At 45.6% G+C, this 25,794-nt stretch overlaps 1 protein-coding gene and 1 pseudogene across 1 annotated transcript in view; one reads left to right on the plus strand and one right to left on the minus strand.

Annotated features, from left to right (window-relative positions):
• The window catches only part of GABBR2 (gamma-aminobutyric acid type B receptor subunit 2), a 347,631-nt gene that overhangs the window by 116,985 nt on the left and 204,852 nt on the right, over positions 1-25,794 (minus strand). Inside the window, exon 7 of the mRNA XM_060609214.3 lies at positions 20,079-20,315. Coding sequence (XP_060465197.1) covers positions 20,079-20,315 — 237 coding nt within the window. The remainder of the gene's footprint in view (positions 1-20,078; positions 20,316-25,794) is intronic.
• LOC132663164 (large ribosomal subunit protein eL22 pseudogene) lies at positions 4,166-4,550 on the plus strand (annotated as a pseudogene).

Below are 25,794 nucleotides of genomic sequence, written 5' to 3' on the forward strand. Positions count from 1 at the left end.
TCTAATTCTCCTTCCCTTCCTGCATATTTCTTTCTTCTTCCTTCTTAAATAGCAACTGCTGCCTTCTAACATACTATATAATTTACTTATTCAATATGTCGATTATTGACTCTCTCCTTGTACTAGGTTGTAAATTCTTTGAAGGAAGGGCTTTCTGTTTGTTTGATTCACTGCTGTGTTCCTGGATTCCAATACAGTGCTTGGCCCATAGTAAGTTCTCAAAAATTAGTAGTTAAGTGGATAAAAGGTTGAGATGATAGAAAGCCCACTCCTGCCAAAAGTGCAGCTATGAAGGTTGAGAATCCGATGTGTGTGTGGAAGACTAGCTAATATCCCTTCTGTATGAAGAGCAGCAGGAGGAGAAATACCTGGAAACACAGGTTATGGCTGGAGGTAAAGCTCCTAAAATGCCAGGCTCTATCCTATAGGCAGTGCGGAGCCATGGAAAGTTTTTAATGAGGAATAACACGGTCAACAATTATTTAGGAAGAATAATCTGGTAGGTGTAAAAAGTGAGAGCCAGAATAAATGAGAAGCAGAGGAGAGAGAGAAGAGAGGTGGTAGTTGGGAGTTCACAGAGTCGGCAGAGCTCAGCAGGTGGAGGGAAGAGTCGAAATGATACCTGTATAGATTTTTCTGTAGAAACATGCGGGTGTGAGAGTGCGAATTAGGTTCCAAAGGATTCCACTGAGGGAGGCGGGGAAAGTAGACAAAGGTGTAAAAAAAAAAAAAAAAAAAAAGGGCATTTGAAGTGGCTGCCATCAGGCCCAAAACCTGGACTCTACTTCCCACCTTGTGAATGTGGGCAGGCTACCCAGTCTCTTGAACTGGGTTTCCTCATCTATAAAATGGTACCAAGCATATCTCCTTCACAGGCAGGACCTGCCCCTGGGAAACTCGGTACTTCAGGTGCTTAGTAAAGGTTGGTTTCCATCTTGAAAACCTTTTCTCCTTCACTACTTCGGAGTCCCACGAGGCCTTAGAGATCAGAGAGCCCTTTCTCTGACCATGTCAGGCAACATCCCCATGATCTCACAGATGAACTGAGGCCCAGAGCTCAGCCCCAGCTGACATCCACTGACTGTCCAGTGGAGGTGGGGGGGAGGTCATCTGATAAGTCCCACTGCCTGTTACGGTCACTGCTCATAAAAGTTGGGGTGAGGAGTGTGAGCCCAAGGAGAAGACACCAAGCCGGGCATCTTCTCCACGTCCTACTGCTGGGGGGAAATAGGACACGTTTCCATTATACTGAAGTTTAGAACCTCAGGATACTCTGTTCACAAGAGACTTTAATTCCCAAGACAGCTGTCTGGTGGCTAAGGTCATTAAATGTGGATTACTGAGGCAGCTCTTCATAAGCTAGTTGATAGAATTACTAGATTTGAGGATGAACAGAGAATTTTTTTGGTGCGTTTCGGAAAGTACCATAGAGCCTGTATATACTGCAGGGACCCTGCCAGATTACTAAAGGGGAATGATAGTGGTTATGTGGATTGAGTATCACTACTTATGGCCTACTAAGATCCCGTGTGCCTGAGGGAGAATCTAGGTCACTGTTTTATCACATATGGTGGCCCTGTAAAAATATATATGTACGTGTTTATGTATGTATATGACACATACATATGCATATATAAAATTCTGCATTCTTGATGTTATTACACCAAAAGTCTACTAGAGCCACAATCTAGAACTGATCTATCACAACAGGCATTCATTGTATGTGCCCTAAGGTTTCCAGCCTCAAGAGTTTTTCAAGCTGGCTTCTGGTCTATGTTAGGCAAGACCCTACGTATTTGTTTCTACATACTCAAGATTAAATTACATGATATGCCCTCAGTTAACTGGAATCCAACTAGTGGGGATCCAACTCACTAGAGTTTGCCATTGAGGAGAAAGAAGTTCCTCCAGCCTCAGAAATTCGAGGCTCACACGAGAGCAGGACATGTTCAAGGCCTCTCTGATGTCTACCTCCCCCTTTTCTCCGCTCCCTGCTCCATTTATTTCTAAGTGAGAATCAGGGTCCATCTAAGATATATGGGACAGAAAGCAGAAGAGCATTAATAATGGCTGAGAGCCTACAGGTGCCAGGAACTGAACCAGGTAGCAATGTGTCATCTAGTCCTCATGACAACCCTAGGAGCTGAGTGTTCATAGATCCTATTGTACAGATGGGAAAAGTGAGTCCAAGGGCTTACTAGCTAAAGTCCCTTGACTAGTAAGGGCCAAGACTGGATTAAAGTCTAGGTCTTTTAAAGTTAATATTATTTTAATACTATTTTTAAGTCTTCCTTTTTTTTTAAGCGAGACCTAAAGTACTATATAATCACTGCAAAAAATTTGAAAATGAGAAATAAGCAAAGAGAAAGAGTTCCATCCAGAGACACTCACTGGATAACATTTTGGAGTACATTCTTCTAGTCTTTATGTATTTAAAAGTTGGTTATCAAAAGTGAGGATTAAAAAACGTTTTTTTTTTTTAAATTAAAAATACTGCTACCCTATGACTCAGCAATAGCACTAGTAGGAATTTACCCAAAGGATGCAGGAGTGCTGATGCATAGGGGCACTTGTACCCCAATGTTTATAGCAGCGCTTTCAACAACAGTCAAATTATGGAAAGAGCCTAAATGTCCATCAATGGATGACTGGATAAAGAAGATGTGGTTTATATATCCAATGGAATACTACTTGGCAATGAGAAAGAGTGAAATCTGGCCATTTGCAGCAACGTGGATGGAACTGGAGGGTATTATGCTAAGTGAAATAAGCCAGGCAGAGAAAGACAGATACCATATGTTTTCACTCATATGTGGATCTTGAGAAACTTAACAGAAGACCATGAGTGAGGGGAAGTGGAAAAAAAAAGTTACAGAGAGGGAGGGAGGCAAACCTTAAGAGACTCTTAAGGACTGAGAACAAACTAAGGGTAGATAGGGGGTGGGCAAGAGGGGAAAGTGGGTGATGGGCATTGAGGAGAGCACCTGTTGGGATGAGTACTGGGTGTTTTATGGAAATCAATTTGACAATAAATTACATTTTTTAAAAAAAGTTTTTTTTAAGTGAGGATCTACCATAAAAACCTTTGTTTTATATATTATATATGTAAACATTTATATATATAAATGTTTATATATATATGCTTATATATATAAATATATAAGTGGTACTAAGCACATCTCCTTCACAGGCAGGGCTTGCTCCCAGGAAACTCAATACTTTGGGCACTTAGTAAATGTTAGTTTATATATATATATATATATATATATATATATATATATATATATGTATATATGTGTGTGTGTGTGTGTGTGTGTTTATTTTTGAGAGAGAGAGAGACAGAGTGCAAGTGGGGGAGGGGCAGAGAGAGAGACACACACAGAATCTGAAGCAGGCTTTAAACTCTGAGATGTCAGCACAGAGCCCAACGTGGGGCTCGAACTCGCAAACCATGAGATCATGACCTGAGCCAAAACCAAGAGTAGGATGCTTAACTGATTGAGCCACCCAGGCACCCCTACCATAAAAAACCTTTGTAACCTTCCCCCTTTACACTGACGAATATATTGTGAACAATCTTCTATGTCATTAGTGCTCTATAACAACTACTTTTAACGGCTGCCCTTCCAACCCTCTAGCTGGCTCCTATTCATTCTTGAACCTCAGCTCAAAGTCATCTCCTTAGGAAAGTCTTTTCTGATCCCCAGCCTCTGTCAGGCCTCCATGCTATAAGTTCTCAACACACCCCATGGCTTTCTTTCAAAGCATTTTCCACAATGTATATTCAAATAGTTATTCACATGAGTATCTGTTTAGTGTCCATCTCTTCCCTGGTACAAGAAACAAATCTGCCTTGCTCAATGCTGTATCTGTAGCATCCCCCTCCCCACATCCTTCCGCTGTAGGTGGTAGTAAATATTTATAGAAGAAGTGAATGAGCAAAGGGAAACAGTCACTTCCCAGCAGTTGTGCCAGGTATTTATTCTCTGGTTTCATCACTGGTAATAATTCCATGGCCCAGAAGGGTGTTTTATTAGTTCTTGGACATACAGTTAATCTTCCCCCTATAAATATCTGATTTCTCCTGTTGTTCAAGCCAAAACATACATACATACATACATACATACATACATACATACATAAAGTGATATATGCTGCCGCCATGATGGCGCCCATGAAAAAGCTTGTGGTGGAGGGGGTCGAAAAAGAAAGGAGCAAGTTCTGAGGTTTACCTTCGACTGCACCCACCCTGTACAAGAGGGGGTCATGGATGCTGCCAATTTTGAGCAGTTTCTTCAAGAGAGACTCCGAGTGGCCAAGCTGAGAGTCTCGATGGAGGGGTTGTAACCATTGAAAGGAGTAAGAGCAAGATGACTGTAACTTCTGAGGTGCCCTCTTCCAAAAGGTGTTTGCAACATCTCACCAAAAAATATCTGAAGAAGAATAATCTACATGATTGGTTGTGCAGAGTTGCTAATAGCAAAGAGAGTTACGAATTGCATCACTTCTGGATTAACCATGATGAGGAAGAGGAGAAAGATGAGGATTAAAATTCATTTATCCGGACATTTTGTATGAGTTCCTGAATAAGACTTGGGAACCAAAGATGAATAAATAAAATGATATTGATGAGTTATGGCTTTCTTCCTTCTTCTACTGGGGATCCCTCAATCATACACGGCCCTTTACAGTTTGTAGTGCACCTTCTTTAATTCATCTGCAGAGCCACCCAGCAAGGGGCTCTTGATCACTGGTCTCATTTTGCAGAAGAGAATGAAAAGATTAGAGACCTCCCCAAGGTCACCACTGCTAAGATGTAGGGGACAGCATGCGAACCTAGGTCTGCAGACCCCATGTCCAGTGCTATTTCTGCCACACTGGGCTGCCTATCCCAGGAAGGTAAACAGCCACCCAAATGAGACAGTGTCACTTCAGTTTTGCCCCTCATTTTCAACCAAAGCTTTCAGAGTCATTTTTGCAACTGGAACATTTCTTAAAGGAAGAAAACTAGTTCATCACAGTAATCAAGTCTGTCATAGAGGATGTGTGATGATGTTTGAAAATATAATCCTATGAACATCAGAACTGACAACTCTGAAACATCTCTAGGCTAAATCTGCTAATAACGGTCTTTAGCATTCAGGTTGGCACTCACATCAGTTGGTGTGATATATTTCACAGCAGAAATGCCCTAACAAGGAACTTCCTCAAAGAGGAACTGTGTAGAGGACAGTTTTTAATGAGGCCCAACCCCTGAAAGGGTGAAATGTGAGTGGAGAATAATGGCATGAAATGAAACATGTATTTCCATGAGTCAGATGACAAGATGGGGTCTCACATCAGAAAATGCAGCAAACACTTTCTAGAGGTCAGGACTTGTACAGAAAAGGAGTCAAGACATCAGGGCCATCACCTCTGTAGATCCTCCCAGAGAAAATGTGCTTTGATTAGAATGAAGCAGACACATATGAATTGCAATTACCTCTTCTAGGCCTGCTGTTCACCCACTCATTCCTTCTCACCCACCTATCTTCCCACCGACTCACCCATTCATTCATCTTTGTTTAACCACTGACCTGCCCATCTATCCATCTACCCAGCCTTCCATCCACCTACTCACACACATCCATCCATCCACTCACTCATCCATTCAACCTTCCAACTATCTACCCACCTGCCCTTCCCCCCACCCATTCACTCACCCATCCAACCAGCTAACTAGTCTTTCCTGGATATCTACTATGTATAAAGCCCTTAGGAGATATTGAAGAGGTGGGGGACAGGTGGTGACAAAAATATCTGATGTATTTGTTCATTGACCACCAGCTGAGACTCTAATATAGGTCAGACCGTGAGAACATTCATAGAGGTGAATCTTAGAAAGACCCCCCCCCTCCAAGGAGTGGGTAGAAGAAGCCTCCATCATAAAACTAACCAAGTACTTGGAGTCAAGATGATGGCACAGTGGGGGTGAGTGCAAGATTCGACACACCATGCTGCCTGGGGTCCAGTGAGGGAGACAGGTTTCAACAGCCACCACCAGCAGCTTACCCAAAGCAGCCAGGCTCTTGTCTGTTTAATGGACACCCATCCCCTAGCCAAACACCATTTTGTTTTATTACTAAAAGCACACAGAATGTGGTGAAGGGGCCTTAAACAGAAAGAACATTAATCCTATCACAGAAATCTCATGTGCAAAAGTATAGTACCGTTGGCTGGCTTTGGTAACCAGGCAGACTGCCCAAGGAAACCACTGTTCTGTTGGTTTCTCTCTCTTTCTCTGCCTTTCCCTCTCTTTCTCTCTCTCTCTTTCTTTCCCACTCATTTATGATTAATTTCTTCACCTTGGAAGAGGACGACCAACGTGCCTTTTAAGAGACAGAGAAAGCAAGAAGAAACAACCATGATGTGTGGATCACCTCCGTGGTTTCTGCAGGATCCATGTACCATCTGTGCTCTTCTTGACGGAATATCTGCCTCTTCGAACTAAAAAAGAAACCTTATCTTGCTACCTCAAGTGCTAGTTATATTTTTATCGTGCACATTAAAATCAAACACAGCTATTAAAATAAAGAGTGTGGGTCTGGGTCCCAGCTAAGACTGTCCCTACCCCACCTCTGGGGCGCTGTCACGGGACCTGCCACCTTGGCTGCTATCCTTGGGCCCTGCCTGGGGGCCCTGACTGGGGTGAGCCGACCTAAGGCCCCAGGCCAGCTGCCCCGTTCAAGGCTTTGCTTCATTTTTGTTACTGCAGAAATGTGCTTGCTTATTTTTTCATCAACAAGGAGGGTTAATGGAGGAGTCTTCCGAGGAACAAGTTTAAAAGAAAAAAAAAGTAATGTTAAATGTAATTTTAACATTTATGTAAATGTTAACTGAGGGACAATGATATTGAGCTTATATGTAAGATCTCTTTTGAAAAACAAGTTTGAAAACCAGTGGAATAGCTTGATAAAGCTAAACACATGATGACGATGAACACCCGTAAATCACATATTTAGGGGTGTGTGTGTGTGTGTGTGTGTGTGTGTATGCTTAATTGACTGAGCCACTCAGGTGCCACCGCCTGTGTGTGTGTGTATGAACATGTGAGTCCACCTGAGTGCGTTTGCTTGGGTGCATATGAATGTGAGAATGTGAATTCCCAAAGATGGTAAGAGCTGCAAGAAGGCTGCTGGAGCAGTGCCATTGGGACCCACCAACCCCTGTACCTCCTGCAAAGTTAATCACAGGTGTTGGAGGCAGCTGGTGTCCAAATGTACCCTTCCATAGCATCCTCGTGATAATTTAGCGCCCATCGTGTCCAGCACCCTACACGCATAAACCTCTGTCAACCTCCCCACAAGCCCCTACAGTAGGCCCTATTATTTCCTGTAGGGTAATCTGAGGGGGCTCTGCTCAGCGCTCCTCTTTATGGTTGAAGCACCGTCCTCCAGCTCCCAGGAATACTGGCGACTGAGGGTCCCAGCTGGGTCTCAGAGCCTATTTACAGGAAGCCCTACGTAAGGCACTGTCCCCATTTTACAGACAAACTGAGGTGCAAAGAGATTAAGTTCTTGCCCAGGTTTACCTGACTAGCAAGTGAAACCAAGATGTGAACTTAGGAAGTCTGTTTCCAGAGTCCGTGATCCTAAGCATTTTACACTATTGCCTCTTAAGAAGGCAAAGGTGGGCATGCCCCCGACCCCCACCAATCCTGTCCCTCCCACACCCCCTTCCACAATTTACAGTGCCCTGACCAGATTCCAGGCCTAGCAACTGAGTAATTTGCCAATTACTGTTTAAACAAGAGTTCTAGAAGGCTTCTATTCCATTGAGAAAGAAAAGGGGTGGGGAGGGTGTTGCAATTCCACGAGAAAATGGATCTTCCCAGCTGCCTCCGCCCCCTGACACAGGGCTAGCCTCACTCGGTGTCACATCCGAGTGTGAGTCTCCTCTGCTTCACGAGCGCACACAAGGGGAGCCGGCATCCATCAGTGTTTAAAGCTGTGTGTCTTGTCAGCTGAAGTTTATGTCAGCTGCCCTCTCCTGACGGCAGAAGGCTTCCCTCCTCCTTAGCAAGTGCACAGGCTAACATACCTTGACACACACTGAGGGGGTATTCTGGCCTCATGCGGTGAGAAATGCACGTGGTATGTTACAGGGCTCTTCACATATGGTTTTCGCACAGGATCTGGGTCTATCTTTACCAGAGCATTTTCTCAACAGTGGGGATCGCTAATATTCAACTGTATTGTTTACTTTAAAAATGTTGTTTGCTATATTCTCAACATTTTAAAATGCACATTCTTTTTTTTAAAGGTCTATTTATTTATTTTGAGAGAAAGGGAGAGAGTGTATGCCCATGAGTAAGGGAGGGGCAGAGAGAGAGAGAGAGAGACTGAGAGAGAGAGAGAGAGAGAGAGAGAGAGAATACCAAGCAGGCTCCTTGCTATCAGTGCAGAGTCCAGCCAGATTCGGGGCTCGATCTCATGAACCATGAGATTATGATCTGAGCCAAAACCAAGAGTCGGATGCCTAACTGGCTAGCCACCCAGGCGCCCCTAAGACGTACATTCTTTTTCTTTTAATGTTTACTTATTTTTGAGAGAGAATGAGAGAGGCAGAGAGAGAGGGAGGCACAGAATCTGAAGCGGGTTCCAGGCTCTGAGCGGTCAGCACAGAACCCGACTTGGGCTCGAACCCCACTCAAACCGTGGGATCATGACCTGAGCCGAAGTCAGATGCTTAACTGACTGAGCCACACAGGTGCCCCTAAAATTGTACATTTTCAAGTTTCTGTGTGAAACTTTTGCTCAGCTAATTGCTATTTGGTTAGCAGTAGCTTGCCAATACCATATAAATTTCTCTCTAAACTTAGTTACCAAACTACTTATACAGTTTTTACAAACAATTTTCAATATAAATAATAAACAAATAAAATCAGCTTTATCATAATAGATAATAGCTTTAAAATGATGGCACCTAATGGGGAGTTAGTGTTCGATAGGTACAGAGCTGCAGTCCGGGAAGATGAGGAGTTCTAGAGATGGAAGGCAGTGACAGTTTGCACAATACTGTGCATATGGTTCATATCACAGAACACTGCACTTACGAATGGTTAAAATGGTAAATTTACGTATATTTTATCACCATAAAAAAAGAAAGATGGGGCTAAAATGACAGAGAACCGCTGCTGCAGAAAAAGCTTTATAACGTGAGGGACCAAAGCAAATAGTTGTAAAAGAATAAAAAAAAAAAAAAAAAGATCACAGCTGAGGGTGAAGTGTGGTGCTTGAGCTGGGCCTGTCTGAATGAAGTTACGGGTGACTTTGATTTTCTTTTTGGTGCTTGTCTGTACCATTTACATTTTCTTTCTGATCACATATTATTTTTGTAATCTGAAAAGGACACGTGTATGTTATTTTTAAATATGTGAATGAGAAGAAGGAGCACGGGGTGGTAAATACCCCCACTCCTCCAGTCAGGAAAGAAGTGAGTTAAATGTAAGGAGCTGCTTCCAGGACTGGCTGGCCAAACCAAGAGGCGCAGAACTTTCTCCCTGGGGGCGTGGGGGGTGGGGAGGGGTAGAAGCTGGGTGGCAGGGGCGCTGCCCCCTAGAGATGAGGAGTCAGGGTCCTGGCTTCAGCCTTGCATTTTACTAGGGCCCCTCATTCCTCACCTGGAGGAGTGGGTCGTGAGAAATGCTGGTCTCCCTGCTTCCTTTCATCTCTGTCCTTCTCTGGCTGGGACCCTTTTGCCCCCTAATGGAAGATAGCTTGTATGGGTGTAGAATAATGGTTAACCGTGAGTGTTGGCCTGTGTCCTGTGTCCCACCCCTGGTAAATCATTTAACCTCTGAGTTTTCTCACCTGCCAAACACTGGTAACAGCAGTCTCCATCCTGTGGGGCTGCATTAGTTTGCTAGGACTGCCGTAACAAAATATCACAGACAGGGCAGCTTAAACAATCAAAATTTAACGGCTCGCAGTTCTGGAGGCTAAAAGGCCAAGATCAAGGTAGCGGCAGGGCTGGTTCCTTCTGGGGGCTGTGGGGGAGAGTCAGTTCCATAACCTCTCTCTCCCACCTGCTGGCGTTTTGCTGGTGATCACTGGTGTCCTCAGCCTGTAGAAGCATCACCCGCTGTCTGCCTCCTTCTGCATGTGGTGGTCTCCCTGTGTGCATGTCGGTCCCCCATTTTCCCCTTTTCATGAGGACACTAGTTGTATGGGATCATGCCACTCCAGTAGGACCGCGTCTTAACTAATTACATCTAAATGACCCTATTTCCAAATAAGGTCGCATGCTGAGGTGCTCTGGGTGAGGAGTTCAAATACGGAGTTTTAGAGAGACACAATTCAAATGAGATAATGCATTTAAGAGCTTAGCATAGCACCCAGCATATAGGGAGCGTTCAAAACTACAGCCATTCCTATTATCATGACATTTATCATTATAGTAATTGTCCCTGTGATCACCTTGTCACTGGCTCCTTCTCTCGTCTGTTTCTCACAGAGACCTGGACAGCGTCTGTGCACAGGGCTTCCGTTGAAGCTCTCGTAAGACGGTACACTCCCCCACACTGCTTTTTCATAAGGAAATAGCTATTTTTTCCCTGACTTGAGGAAGTCAAACCTGCAAGCTTTGGAAGGCTAGGCATCAATTGAAACAAATTACTAAACCACATTATTTTGATCTTTCAAATTTATCTGACAGCAGAAGGAGTAGGTTTCTTTCCTGTGCTGTACGTTATCTGCAGTCATTTGTAATTGTGTTTAAAGAAACAGGGGGAGGGCAGCCAAGCGGTGCTTAGGAACACAAGATTTGGAGACACCTGCATTTAGAATCAGAGGACCTAGGATGTGGTTCTGAGCTAGGCTCGCTGTGAACACCATGGGAGCCCTGCAGAGCCTCTCTGCCGCACTGAGCTACAATTTCCTCATACATTCAATCAACAAACACATTTTAAGGACTAAGAGCCTGTACTATACAAGGCACCAGAAGTACAGAGAGAATTTTGGGCCCCAGTCCCAGGCAAGGGGCTCACAGGCTCCCCGTCCACTGGGAAGGGGCAGATGGACACATGAATAACCCAGTGCAGGAGGGGAGCCCGTGACGTCCTCCACTGTTAACCTGGAAAGAGTGGTTCCTGCTCCCCTCCCACGCACCTCACAAGGTTGTTAGGACGGTGAATTCCTTGGAAACAAACCTTCCATATTACTCCTCCTGCCCGGCCCAGCTCTGGCTTATAGGAGGTGCTGGGAATGCTGGCTGAATTAACAGAACACCTAAATGGTGAAGAACATGGGCTTCTGAGCCAGCCGTATTCGGCAGCTTTGAATAAACTCGTGTCACTTGCTACCTGTGGGACGCCAGGTACAGCATTTATCTTTGCTCAACCTGTTTTTAAAAAAATCTATGCCATGGTCATTAATGATCTAAATCCTTCATTCATTAAACAATTATTTATCAGGCACCTACTATGTCCCAGGCACCCAGCTCTAAGTCTTAAAGGTGGCACGATCTGTGGGGGTTACCGTTGAGAGACAGAATGAGGGGGTGGGAGCTGCGATTTTAAATAGGGTGTCGAGGACGCGTCACTGACAAGGTGACACGTGGGCAGAGATGCGACATAGGTGAGGGAGCTGGATGCAGCTCACTGGGAGGAGGCTTTGGGACACTTGCAGTTACCCATCCCCCACCCGGTGGCTCTTTTGAGCATCACATTCAATAACGTGGGTCCGGTACTTAGGATGCTGCCTGCAAAGCAGTAGGAGCTCATTAATTAATAGCTATTATTAGCATTATGTTAATAAATGTAATTGCATGCAGAAGCGAAGGAGATAGAGACTATGAATGTACTCTGTGCACAGGGCAGTCACACACTGGTTATTATTATTATTATTATTGTAGTTGTTTATTACTGAGCCATGCTCCTGACCATCAGCGACCTGCCCTCCCGCCTCAGGCCCTAGGACTCGAGCTCCAGAGAGATGCCGATGGGAGAGGCTGGGGAGGGGGGTAGAGGGTGAGTTTCTCTCCTGCCTCAGGAAGGACGCCGTAGGGGCCCCCAGCCCAGCCCAACAATACATGCCGGGGAGATTTCCCCGACGTGTGTGCAACGGTGATGCCAGCCATCACGGCAAGAATTCGGGGCTCACTATTAGCAGATACAACAACTATAGATTCTGTTAATACTTCGCTTGTCAGTTCTGATTATTTATTGGGCCGAAAAAGCCTTTTTAGTTTGCAGAAGCCCGGAAGGCAGCAGAGTGGGAGAGTGTGACTCAATTTCTCAATCATGTGTGGATTCCACCCAACAAAGTGAACTCAAGTTTAGCATCTACCAGGTGTAAAGTGTTAGGTGCAGAGTGTGGCACCCGCGGCATGCAAAGCTGTGCTCCCTGCAAATATGGGAGCTGCTAATTCCTCCCAGGAGCCAAGTACGGCTCTTCCACAGGCTGCAACAGGCAGGGGCAGGAGCCAAAAAATAAGGGAGAAGAGTCCAGAACCCTCTACCGGGTGTGAGGGAGGCGACGGGGGAGGGTGGCTGCTAAACTTAATGCCGAGATGACAATTAGGTTACAGTAAAAATTCCATGTTGAAAATGCTTCAATTTCCCATAAGGATACATGGGTGTCTTCATCTGCTCCAGAAGCAAAGCCCGGGACAGGGAATCATGTGCAAGTGGGTTTTTAAAGACATGTGCTCAGGAGGAACTTGTGAGGGAGACAGGAGGCAGAATAGGCCAAGCTGGGTGGTTTCAGGTGAGGGCCAGCCTCAGCCTAATCCTGCAGGGAATTGTGGAGTGTGAATGGCACTAGTGTGGTTCCACCACACTGGCCAGTCGTGGCTGCAGGCCGCCGGGCTAGGGTGTAAGTCCCAGGCACCTCCAGGCTGGGAGGCTCCAATCGCCCGAGGTGTGAGCCATCAGCAGGGACACCTGCACAGCTGGGGGCTGGGCAGACCTGGCCACAGCCCTAAAAGAGATCCCAGGAGATCTGGCAGGAACACCAACAGCATTTGCTGTAGTTTTCGTGTGTAATGCTGAGTGGTAGTTCCTGGGGTCATGGGAGTTTGAGCCAGACTAAAGGGAGGAACAGAAAGGCAGAGGGGTCTGTGAGCAAAAGCTTTCTGCCTTTAAGGTGTCAAATCCCCCGAGTGAATGGCAGCAGGTAGAAAGCTTGAAAGTGTTCTTGCTGACAGAGTTTACTCTACTCTGCTTTGATATTAAACCACTACAACCTTAATACAAGTTAATTGGTTTGTTTATTATTGAGATAATTAAGTGAGATAGTATAGGTGAAACAGACTGGCACTTAGTAGGTACAGAATGATTGTTTTGCTGGACTTGATTCTGAATATTGCTTGAATAGAGCCACATAAACTTTGTTCTTTGAAAAGTCACCATCGTGATATCAATAGTAATAATAACAGTAATAATGATGATGCAGTTTGGGGGAACTAAACACCATCATTACTTATCATATCAACTCTATGAAGTAGGTTCTATTTCCCTCCACAGATGAGGAAACTGAAGTATAGAGAGGTAACTAATTTCCCTGAGGTCACACAGTTCTAAGTTATGGACTGTGATCTTTGTCTGACTTTACAAGTTTGCATTTCCTGTTGTAGTTCATCACTGCCATGCCCCAGGCAATGATTCATTTTATCTGAGTTTAAGGGGTGGGCCTGTTAAGTTTATGTATAGTGTAATTCTCCCAGAACTCCCAGACTCTGGGGTGGGGTGGAGACAGGTGGGGTGCAGAGGAAGTTCTGGGAGGGTTGGCTGTTGCTCCTGGAAACAACCAAGAAAGGCTCATGAAAGGGAGGCCTTAATTAGGAAAGCCTGAGTGGCCTTGGGAGCTAGCATGCTGAGGTCACTGGGACAAGCCCCATTTTTTAGGACGCGCAGCAGACACATCACAGTTGGACTGCTGCAGAGCTTCTGACAAGCTCCTACTGATAGCCTCGAGTACAAAATCGAGAAACAGGCAGAATCATGATAGTCCAGGGGATGGAGTCATGACTGGTGGAATGACCAGTCCCAGAAGAGGGCAAATCCTGGATTGGTAGAGTTTTCTCTACGTCTGGATGGGATTCCTAGTGCTCTGTTTCTTAACTCATTCAAATTCAACAACCTTAAATGATGATACCACATTTAAATCACAAATGGGTGACTGGTGCAAAGCCTCTAGGTTAACTTGTCTTAGAGAGTAAAACCAGGAGTCCAAAAGATCAGACGGCAGGAGAGATGGGCCAATTCTAGCATGATGATGTTTAACTAATTTGTGTGTGTGTGTGTGTGTGTGTGTGTGTGTGTGGTATGAAGTTTCCTATCCCGGTGAAAAATTGACTGCACAACTTCAGCACCACAGTAGGGCGAGGCAGCAGTGTGTGTGACAGAAAGAGCCCACACTCCCCCAGGATGAGGATCTCACTGATTTCCCCTAACTACCTGTTCCAAGTACCTGCAGTCACTGAATTCCAACCAATCCGAGTGTACTCTATAATGCCCTCTTTTCAGGTAGTTGGCAGGGGGAGCACAGGGGCAGTATTTGAGTCTTAGTGGAGATAATTTTATTTCACAAGTCTTGCATAAAGACTTGAAGTTTAAGGGACACACCAGCAAAGGCTGGATTCCTGTTCACCAGCAACAAAAGCAAATCGATCAATAAACTCTGCAAATCGCCATCTGCTGCTCTTCAGCACCTCCTTGGTGAGATCAATTAGAGATAATAGCCATTAGAGGTGACATGCCCGAACCTGAGGCTGCCCATCTCTTCCCAACAGATGTTATGCCCAGACCTGCAGCTGGTTGAGAGAGGCTGAGCAGAGGATGAAGAATGGGGCCATTATTGGAGGAACTTTGGATTGTTTCTACATTAGGGCCTTCCACGGGGAGTGAGGAGGCAATCACAGGAAATTGTTTAGAAAGAATGGGCCCTCTTCTCAAAATCAAAGACATTTCCCCCCAGGAGCTTCTTTCAATTTCTCTATGTCCAAATGCTCTTGGAAGCCTCGTAGTCCCCATGCAAACCTGGGGTGTATACCCTCAGTAACTTTCCAGGAAAAGTTGTACATGTACTGTATTTTCATAATAGGGTATAATGAAGTTACATTAATTTAGCCTCCATCCTAGGCACTACAGAGTAAATACAGTGTCATTTTAAGAGACAAATCAGAAAAACATTTACTACAGGGGGTCTACTGCTCATTAGAGCCATCATATCTTACTGTGATGTGCCCAAAGGATTTGTCCATTTGAGATCTGGTATGTCATCCTTGTTTTAAAAGACTGGAAACTGTAAAGAATTCAAAAGTGATCACCCAAAGAAAATTAAGCCTTTGGTTATTACCTGAATACTTAGCACATGTTACCAAGCATGGTGTTTTCTTTTTTAAAGTTTATTTGTTTATTTTGAGAGAGAGAAAGTGCAAGTGGGGAAGGGAAGAGAGAGAGAGGGAGAGAGAGAGAATTCCAAACAGGCTCAACTCCACATTGCCAATGCAGAGCCCGATTCAGGGTTGAACCCACAAACCATGAGATCATGACCTAAGCTGAAGTCGGATGCTTAACTGACTGAGCCACCCAGGCCCTCCCCCAAGCATGTTTTGAAGGGTTATGGATATGAGCTGGTTAATGAATTTAGTGCATCTTTGGTAGAAAAACCTAATTAGAGGAGTTGTTAAGTCACAACATATCACCATCAGAGCTGGGCATAGAGGAGCCTGGCATTGTATCCTCACTACCCAACACATGGCACAGGGTGAGAGCGCATGGCATGGGTGCCTTGCACTTATCCGCACGTGGAATCACTTACTGAACTGCAGGAAGACCGAGGACAGCTTCCTGGTCTTTACTGCCGTAAGCAGAATGGAATCCTCCCTCCAAGGGCCTTGGGCAGACCTTGGATAGTGACCAGCAATTTATTCATTTACTTGTCTATATCCCCCACTGGGCAGGGAGTTTTTGAGGGACAGACCACACATTATTCCTTTCTATGCTTCCAGCTCCCAGCCCAGGGGCTACTAAAGGAATGAGTAAATGTAGGAACAAATACATCTCTGACAGATTTAAAATACCCTAGGCAATTCTCAGCGTTACTATTTGACAATCACTGGGACTTCTTGTTAATAATGTGAACTCCTTGGCCCTACCACAAAGCCATTGGATCAGAAGTTGTGGGTGGGGCTGGGAAATCTGAATTTTTAACGAAGCTCCATGGGGGACTGTCATACATACAGAAGTTTAGGAGTGTTGCCCTGGACCAAACCTGCTGAGCTGGGATTCTCAGAATGCTCTGGGCTTTTGATACCTTGAACGGCCAAGGCTAGCCTGAATTTCTGTCCAGGCAGAAGAGAGGTTTCCATGTGGGGAAGCATTCTGAGATCTGCAGGCCATAGAAAGGTAAGAGGCAATAACAGGGCCAAAAATCGGATCAGTGCCCTCGGAATCAGAGGCAGGCAGGACCTCCACCAGGCTATCGGTGTGCAGGTGGGGACACGGAATCCTATTTTCCAGGGTTCCCCAAGAAGGGTGGTGGGGAGGAGAGCTCCTGAGAAGACGAAACAAAGCTGGACCCCAAGCTAAAGCCAGAGTCCTGATCTAGGATTCATGGAAGAAGTCTGTGCTTTAACACACCAACGAGGAACCACAGGCCTGGCTCCCAGACGAGAGTGTGCACACTGCATCAATTGAAATTGAGTCACGGATATAATTAATTTAATGTGTTTAAACGATTTTCCGTACAGTAAACATGCTGAATGAGGGTGACCCAGAATAAAGTGCTTGCCTGAGAGTGGAAAAATGGACACCATGTGTGCTCTATAATGAAAACTCTTGAGCAAATAGAAAATGCTTCAATTTATTTCCACCTCCCATTCCTTTCCTTTCTAACTCTTTGTTTATGGCCGAACTTGGCCTTCTGTGGTCTCCTCGGACCGCAGAGACACTTTTTCTTTCGTCAGAAGGTGTCCTTTCTTCTCTGATCAGAAGACAATTTTAATGAAACCTGTCTACAGCCCAGTGAGAAGCACATACTAATATGTGACAAAAGGGATTGGGAGGAAGGGAGAAAAAAAAGGGCAGAACCGTTTCACGACTCAATCCCTTTCTCAAGTAAAGGGGGACGTGCATGATGACAAGGGAGGTGCCACCAGGTGTGGCTGGGACAACGCCATCTGAGCAGCCATCCTGGCTCTGCCAAGCTATCCCTCCATGTGACTTTGAAAGCTCCCTCTCTGGAATTCAAATACTCATCTACAACATGAGGGGGTTGAATTTGAGGATTTTAAAGAGCGCTGTCAGTCCAAGGGCCACCTGAGTGGCTCAGTCCGTTGAGCACCCAACTCTCGATTTCGGCTCAGGTCATGATCTCACGGTTTGTGAGATTGAGCCCCGCATCAGGCTCCACGCTATGTGTGGAGCCTGCTTGGGATTCTCTCTTTCTCTCTTTGCCCCTGCCCTCTCTAAAATTAAGAGAGAAAAAAAAAAGATAAAATAAGAATGCTTTCAGTCCTGATATCCACTGAGTTATGAATCACAAACCGGAGCAGGCATAAATATGTGTCGAGGAATTTCTCATTAAAAAGAACCTCATTTTCAAACCGTGTCAAGTGTTCAGATAGTCTTACCGAATTGCTCATTAAGCAGGGATTATGTATTATTTGGCTCCGATGAAAGGGAGCACTTGGAAATAGTTATAAATGATCTCCCACTAAGATACATCACGCATCTGGTCAAAACACCAAGTTCCAGGATGAGGAGGGACGCAGAATGCTTCCTAGATCCTGTAGCTCTCTATCCAGCCGGTTCGGCTAGAGAGACTATGGATTCCCTCTATTACATAAGAAACAAACGGTGGCAGGATGATCTGAAGCAGTGGGCCCACATTTTGTGACAGCTCTGCCACCGTGGTGGGAACAGGTGAGTCCCACCCTCTCTAAGGCTCAGTCTGCGTTTCCACCAGCAGACGGAGGACCTCTGGGGTGGGGCCATTCTGTGGGGGTGGGGATGGCTCAGGGGCTTCGAGAAGGGAGGCTGAACAGGCAGGGCCCTGGGATCCTTCTCCTTTCAACTGAGGTGCTTCTCTTCAATCTGTATTACATACCAGCACCACGTAAGACTGATTGTACAAGAGGTTCTGAGGATAAAAACATTTTTTTTTGAAACCAAATCTTTGAAAGCTGTTCAAGCTTAACGTCTGAATCCAGGATGCACTATAAACACAGGCGCTGCCCATAGTTATTCAGAGCCCTTACTCTGAACTGTGGGAGCAGAGGCCAAGGGCTGTTAGGTCAAGGGTGGCTCTACTCCGGAATCCTCCTCTTCAGCAAGTCTCAGCAGCTGCCCACCGCCCAGAGCAGCGGCGCTCAAACTCCAGTGCCGTTAGCATCACTGTGGGGTCTGTTAAACCGAATCGGCTGGGCCCCTACCCGAGACTCTGGTTCAGCGGGTCCAGGGTTGGGCTCAAGAAGGTGCATTTCCAACCAGCTCCCAGGGGACACCAGTGCTACTGGTCAAGATGCACTTTGAGAATCACTGGCGTATAAGATAAAGGCCAGCATCCTTAGTTTGTTCCTTCAGAAGTGCCCCAACTTACCTTCCCAGCCTCGTCCTCCTCCTTTCCAATTATCCCAACAAAGTGATTGTCCCTGCACACATTCACACATATCTCCCTCGCTCATACGCTCCATCTGGCCAGACTGTCAGACCCCTCTCTCTGCATGTCTAAGGCGTGGCACCAAAGCTACCTCCTCCAAAATGTTCCCTGAAGTTTTCATCGACGGTCACAGAAACCCCTCTGGGTTCATATAGTTTGTCCCGTGATGCTGAGCCCTTTTAATTCATATCATCATCTGTGTCCAGCTCTCACCCCTGCATTTGGACCGCGGGCTCCAGGACAGAGAGCCCATCTTATTTACCTCAGCATTCACACCATCGTCTACACCCTCAGCACCTGCACAGCCCCTGCCTACCAGACCAACAGGCAGCAAGCCCGAGAACACACACAAAGGAATATGAACATTTAAGAAATATACCAATCAACTCATCTTGTCCACTCTTCTTAATATCCCAAGATAGAGACAGATTCTCTAAATGGCTCTTTAAATTAGAACACAAGATAGGATTTTAGCCATTTCAATCTATTCTTTAGGCAAATTTTCCTTCTTTTCTGAAAGCAGAGTCAGTGACACATACATTATCATGAGGCATTAACTAAGTGCCGCTTACGGCCATTACCAGAAGGTAGCGTAATGCAGCAGTTAAGAGCTAGACCTAGGTTCAAATCCCAGCTCTACCTCTGATTAGCTGTAGAGCTTAAGTGCTCTGAGCTCCAGCCTCCTCACCTTTAATCGGGATAACAACAGCATCTACCTCCTCTGGATGGAATATAGATGCAACGGGCTCATTATTAACACTAACAATTCTAGCATTTACTGAGAGCCTACCATGTGCCTAGCATTAGGCATACATTTATTATTGCATCTAACCTACACGAAGTGCTTAGCAAAGTAGTACATAATAAGCATTAAAGAAATGTTAGCAATTATTATCATTGCTTATTTTCACAACTTCTATGCAAGACATAAATTATTATCCCCATCTTCCAGATGAGAAACTTGAGGCTCAGAGCAAGTAGCCTGCTTAACAAATACTAGCAGATTTTACTCTGTAATGGTTCATCTTTTTACCTACCTCTTGAGGTAAGTACTATTTCTATTTTGGAAATGAAAACGCTATGGTTTGGAGCAGGTAACTTGAAAGACCCAGGATTTGAACCTGACTTTGGGTCTGGAGCTCTTGCGGTCCCCAGCCCCCACCTGGTGAATTGCAACTGCTCTGCTTGCAGTCAACTCACTATGCCCCTTGTAATCCACGAATTACAGAGAAGCATTTTCCCAGCATGTCAGAGAGCGTCACCAAACCTGTCCCTCATTTTAGCAGCCCTGCAATCCTACGACCCACAAGAAGTTGTTTATGTGATCAGAGAAAATGGACCTCCTATCCAAGGGCATGCGATGCAGCAGCCCCGCTCGCCTCGTACATCTCCAAGGGGCACCAAGGAAAGCAGAGTCTGGAGTGTGGGACTGACCGTGACCCCGAAGAAGTTGGTCTCATTCATGGCGTTGAGGATGATCCTGCCCAGTGTGTGGTCTGTGTAGTTGAAATCCTGGATCCGCTGGTGCCGGCTGCTGGCATGCAGCGTCTCCATGGCCCTCTGCAGCGTCTTGGCGATGACCCAGATGCCATCATAGGCGTACCCGTGGAACTTGCTGGGCCCCACGCCTGACCGCTTGTTGTTGTACTCTCTCTCATATTGCTGTGGAGTCTGTAAAAAACAGGGGGGCAGGGGGGATGCCAGGTTACAGCCGGCAGGGACATTAGACACGTGGTGTCGAGAACTGACACTCTCCAATGCTCACTGTGAGCCAGGCGCGGTGCCAGGCTCTTTATGTGCATTATCTCATGAAATCCCCACAATGACCTCATACAGCATGTGAGTTATGGGAAGTGGACTTGTCCAGGACCACACGGCTAGTGAGTGGCAAGGCTGAGACTTGAACCCTGGCTGTCTAGCAAGGCTAGGGTGAAGGAATAGCACACCCACACCAGACCTCCCTGTGATGTTTGTAGGGCCGAGCGTTAGTACCGGTGCAGGACCACATTCCATATGTCTAAATATTTAAGTTACAGACGAGCAAATAAACTGTCCAATAAAATAGTTTCTATCTCCCCATAATAAATATACCTTCCTAATGATATGGAGGGCCAAGTTTGAATTCAGAATTCTGGGGCTCCTCAGAGCTTCAGGCTGGATACAGAGGCAGGCAGAGGGGGAGCTGGCTTTGCTCTGGGGCCCATCCCTATAGCCAAGCCCAGCTTGGTCCATACCTTCTCCCCTTCAGGCATCAGAGCCTCCTGACCACCCTGGAGATGCAACCCAACCTCAAGAGGGCTGACCTGGGCCAGAGGCTTCCTGGCCCTGGAAGGGGCTCCAGCTGTTTGGGCAGGGAATTCAGAGCCGAGGAGGTGGTGTCAGAGGAAGGGGGTGTAGGTCTGCGGCAGGGAAGGTGTGTCCCAGTGGCCTTGTGGATTCTGAGCCCCATGGTACCCAAGTGAGTCCCCACCCTGAGCTGGTCCCAGGTGTTCTGATGTAAGGGCTGCTCTGACCCTATATTATGCTGCTCTTTCCTCTTCTGCAATACAGCAAGGCCTGTGAATAATTCAGCATTTTTTAAAAATTAAAAAAATTTTTTAAACTGAACTGAATTTCATAAAAGAATTTCATTGGTGATATTAACGTTCTGATTGTGGCCACAAAGTAATGAGAACCTTTTTACTTCAGTTCCTGAGGCTCACACATCCAAATGGATGCCACCCCAGGGGAACACATCACCCTCAGCCTTTCCATGGGCTTCTCAAGTCACTTCTGAACTCCTCTGCCAGAAAGGTCAGCGGAGCCAATGGCTTAGCCTTTGGAGAAACCCTCTTTGGGGACAAACCACACACAGAAACCACTGACTCGTTGTCAGTTTATACTGGGAAGGGCTCTTGGAGATGGTCACACATGCTCCCTCCACCTGTGGCCTGAGGCACAGAGAGGTCCAGAGGCTTGCCCAAGGTCACACAGCTTGTGTGTGTGTGTGTGTGTGTGTGTGTGTGTGTGTGTGTGAGGGGGTGGGTGCGTAGCTGGAATGATCCCATTCCATCTCTACTACTTCTTTCATTTTTAACTTTTGAGGACATTATTGCTTTTTGAAAACTACCGCAAGTTGTTTGGGGCCAGGTCCAGTGCCGAATGAGGGTGGTGACTGAGGGCTACATCTCATGGCTGGAGCCCGAGTGAGTCTCTTGCCCTTGGCTCAAGGCGTTAGCAGAACAGGGTCGCACACATTTGCCTGGGGACAGCCAAGTGTCTCCGATCATGGACCCCGTGGGCGAGGAATTCTGCCTGACCAAACGGGAATGCTGGTGTCCCGGCAATGACTCCCCCTCCTTCTTTTTCGCTTCCATTGGGTGATGCAGGTCTTATCCCTGTTTACAGTTCTCCTTGGAAATGCATCATGTCCAGCCATCACATTTGTTCACCACTCAAAACACAGGGCAGAAACTCCTCAAATCCGAGGGTTCTTCAAGGAGGCAGCACCGTCGCTGTCCAGCTTAGGGCCCTGAGCCCCTCCTCACTGCCCCTCACACCCTCCACCCTCACGCACTCCGTGGAGCTGGCTTTGGCATTTCACTCCTGCTGGGGGAGCATGCGGGGCTGTTACGAGGTGCACACTCTCCTAGACCTCCTGGGTCCTCGGATCACATCAAGTCTGTTCGCACCTCAGGCTTTTGCAGTAGCTGTTTCCTCTGCTAGAAAGTCTCCCTAGCTCTTTGCATGATATTCTCTGCATTCAAATGTCAACGCTCCTCACTTCTCAGGGATGGCTTCCCTGACCCACGCTTCTTAAAGCTTCCTCACTCCAGGCATTCTCTAGCCACTGGTTTTTCTTCTTTACTGCACTTTTCACGTCCTGCAATGTTCCTACTTCTGTGTTTATTTGCATGTTATCTGTTGTTCCAGCTCTCCCTCCTCCTCCTCCTCCCGCCCCCACAACTAGAATTAAGCTCCATGGGGTCAGGATGTTATCTGTCTTGATCACTGAGGTATCCCCAGAACCCAAAGCAATACGTACAGAGATCTTTTCCAAGCCTCAATTTTTCCATCTGAGAAATGAAGAGGTTGGATCAGATGATCTAGAAGTTTCCTCTTGGCAACATAGGTAAAAGCCTGGCACAGTGGTAATGACAGAGGATTTGGAAGTAGGCAGGCCTACCCTCCAGCCCTGGCTCTGTGGTTTGCTAACTGTGACTTGTGGTGTGGTCCTATCTCCTCCAGGTCTCTGTGTCCTCTCTTGCTGGTTGGCCATGAGGGTTCAGTGACATGAAGCACGCAAAGGGCCCAGCCCAGTGTTCAGGACATGGAAGGTGCCCCACAAATGCCACCCACTGTTACTAATAGTAAAGGAGTCTTGCCCAACCTGGCCTCCCAGTGTGCCTGGCGCAGCTGCTAACTCAGGATGCCCTAAAGAGCCAAGGATCTGCCCACATCTGTGCTGACAGGGGTCAACAGTCCTCCAGAATGTGCACGTGCTACCTTACTTCCTTTTTTAAAATTTAAATACAAGTTAGTTAACATAGAGTGTAATAATGATTTCAGGAGTAGCATTTAATGATCCATCACTTACATATAACACCCAGTGCTCATTCCAACAAGTGCTCCCATTTAATACCCATCACCCATCTAGCCCATTCCCCTCCCCCACCTCCCTCCATCATCCCTCAGTTTATTCTCTGTATTTCAGCATCTCTTATGGTTTGTCTCCCTCTGTTTTCATCTTATTTTTGTTTCCTTTCCCTTATGTTCATCTGTTTTGTTTCTTAAATTCCACATATGCGTGAAATCATATTATTTGTCTTTCTCTGACTGACTTATTTCACTTAGCATAATACACTCTAGTTCCATTCACTTTGTTGCAAATGGCAAGATTTCATTCTTTTTGATCACTGAGTAGTATTCCATTGTATGTATATACCACATCTTCTTTATCCATTCGTCAGTTCATGGACATCTGGGCTTCTTTCCATAATTTGCCTTTTGTCGATAGTGCTGCTATAAACATTGGGGTGCATGTGCCCCTTCGAATCAGCATTTTTGTATCCTTTGGATAAATACCTAGTAGTGCAATTGCTGGGTTATAGGGTAGTTTTGTTTTTAACTTTTTGAGCAACTTTCATACTATTTTCCAGAGTGGCTGCACCAGTCTGCATTCCCACCAGCAGGGCAAAAGCGTTCCCCTTTCTCCGCATCCTTGCCAACATCTATTGTTTCCTGAGTTGTTAATTCTAGCCATTCTGACACTACCTTACTTCCTTAACCAATTTCCAATTATTGGGCATTTACACTATTTTGAATTTGTCCCAATTACAGGACTGCAGAAAGCATCCTTGTATCTAAATTTTCTGAACACATACTGGTAGTTATTGTTTCAGAATAAATCCCCAGAGGCATAATTGCTGAGGCAAAGTATATAACATACCTAAACATGATTCTCCCATATTTGGGCCAAATTGTTCTCTCCAAATACGAGAAATTAAAATCCCACTGTGTATGAAAGTACCCACTTCTCTGCATCCTTGACAACAATAGGTATTTCGATTTTAAAAATCATCATCAGTTTGTTAGGTTCAGAAAAAAAAGTATGTCTCCTTTTAATTTTAATTTGGGTTTCTCTGATTAATAATTAGAGCGAGCTCCTTTCAAATACTGATAGGCAATTTTTTATTTCTTAGGTGCACTTCTTTATGCCATATTGCTATGGTGATAGTCACAGCTTTTAATGTTTTGTTTTAAGGCATCCTTGCTATTTTTCCACTTTTTACTATTTAGCTATATTTTCTTTGATTTTTCAATATGATTTGGGTCTGTTTCTGGTTATTGACTTCGTTATCAGCTATGTTAAAAGTATTACACATTACTTGAATTTGCATTTCTCTAAATGCTTTAAGCATCAAAGGAATGACGCCCCTTGACTTCTGTCTTGGACTTTGCTCCTATGAGCTTTCTCCAATGCACACAAAAGCATCGAGGGCTGGTGGTGTCTGTATTTGAGTCCCCTTCATTCAATCTAATGATTATATTCAGATGATATTTCCAGACCTCTTCCCTACCCAGAACATGCCACTGGGTAATTCTTCCAGGTTTCTATGACCCTTTTAAAGTCAGGGGTCCAGATCTGAGGCAAACATTCTCAGTGTGGTCTCACCAGGGAATAAATGAGTATAATTTTTTAACCTCTTTGACATACTTTAGCAGGGTTATTTCTTTGTGGGGACAGTAGGAGGACCAAAATCACATCATTTATTTAAACTTTGGGGGCCCTATGTATACTTATTACATGCATACTTGTAAATCCACATCTTTTCTCTTGCATAGCACTGTTCTTCATCCAGGGGGTGAGGGGTAGGACGTGGGGGGAGAACATTGGAAATATGGCCGTTGACCTCATTTCTGTGGGAAGAGTCCTTGGAATGGAACAGGTGTAGCCAAGCCCGGAAAGGTGACCTCATTCTTACTGTCTTTGCAAGCACAGAGTTGAAGCCGTTGCCACCACATTATGTCCCAGGCCATTCATCACTTTCCAGGTGAAGCCAGCACCAAACTCCCTTGGGCAAAACAATGACAGCAGGAAGAAACACTCTCACAATTGTCTGAGAAAAAGCTAGTAGTTGTTCTTCAAGCAGGCCTCCGATTATTCAGGGCAGAATTTCTCCCATTGTAGAGCTGACACTGAAGGCTGATTAATTACTCATTCTCTGAGGTCAGGTTTATCATGAGATGCTAAAAGTTTCTGAGAAAATAACTTTATATAGATAGTCCCAATTACTGACAGGTTGTGCTCCAGCATATTTTTGAAAGGCAGTTGTTGGAACTTGGAACATATTTCCCCACAGAAACCATGTTATAAATAGTGGTGAGGCTCCCAGGCTAGCCCACACAAGCTTGCTAACCCACAATGTGACTAAACCTTATGGGCCTGTCATTCCAACAGAACCAAGCAGAGTCCTGCTTTCTGGGAGAGGGGAGCCTCATGGACAGAAGACAGGAGAAGGCGAAGAAGCCATCCCTTTCCACATCTCGAGCCACCACCCCCGGAGTGACAAAGCTGGCAGAGTTTCTCTCTAGCATCTGGGATTTGGGGATCACAAAGTCTCATTTGGAAGGTCCACTGGGGGGTATTTAGTCTCCTTGCTCCTGTATT

This window comes from Panthera onca, chromosome D4, assembly GCF_046562875.1.
Source record: "Panthera onca isolate mPanOnc1 chromosome D4, mPanOnc1 haplotype 2, whole genome shotgun sequence".
Classification (NCBI taxonomy): domain Eukaryota; kingdom Metazoa; phylum Chordata; class Mammalia; order Carnivora; family Felidae; genus Panthera; species Panthera onca.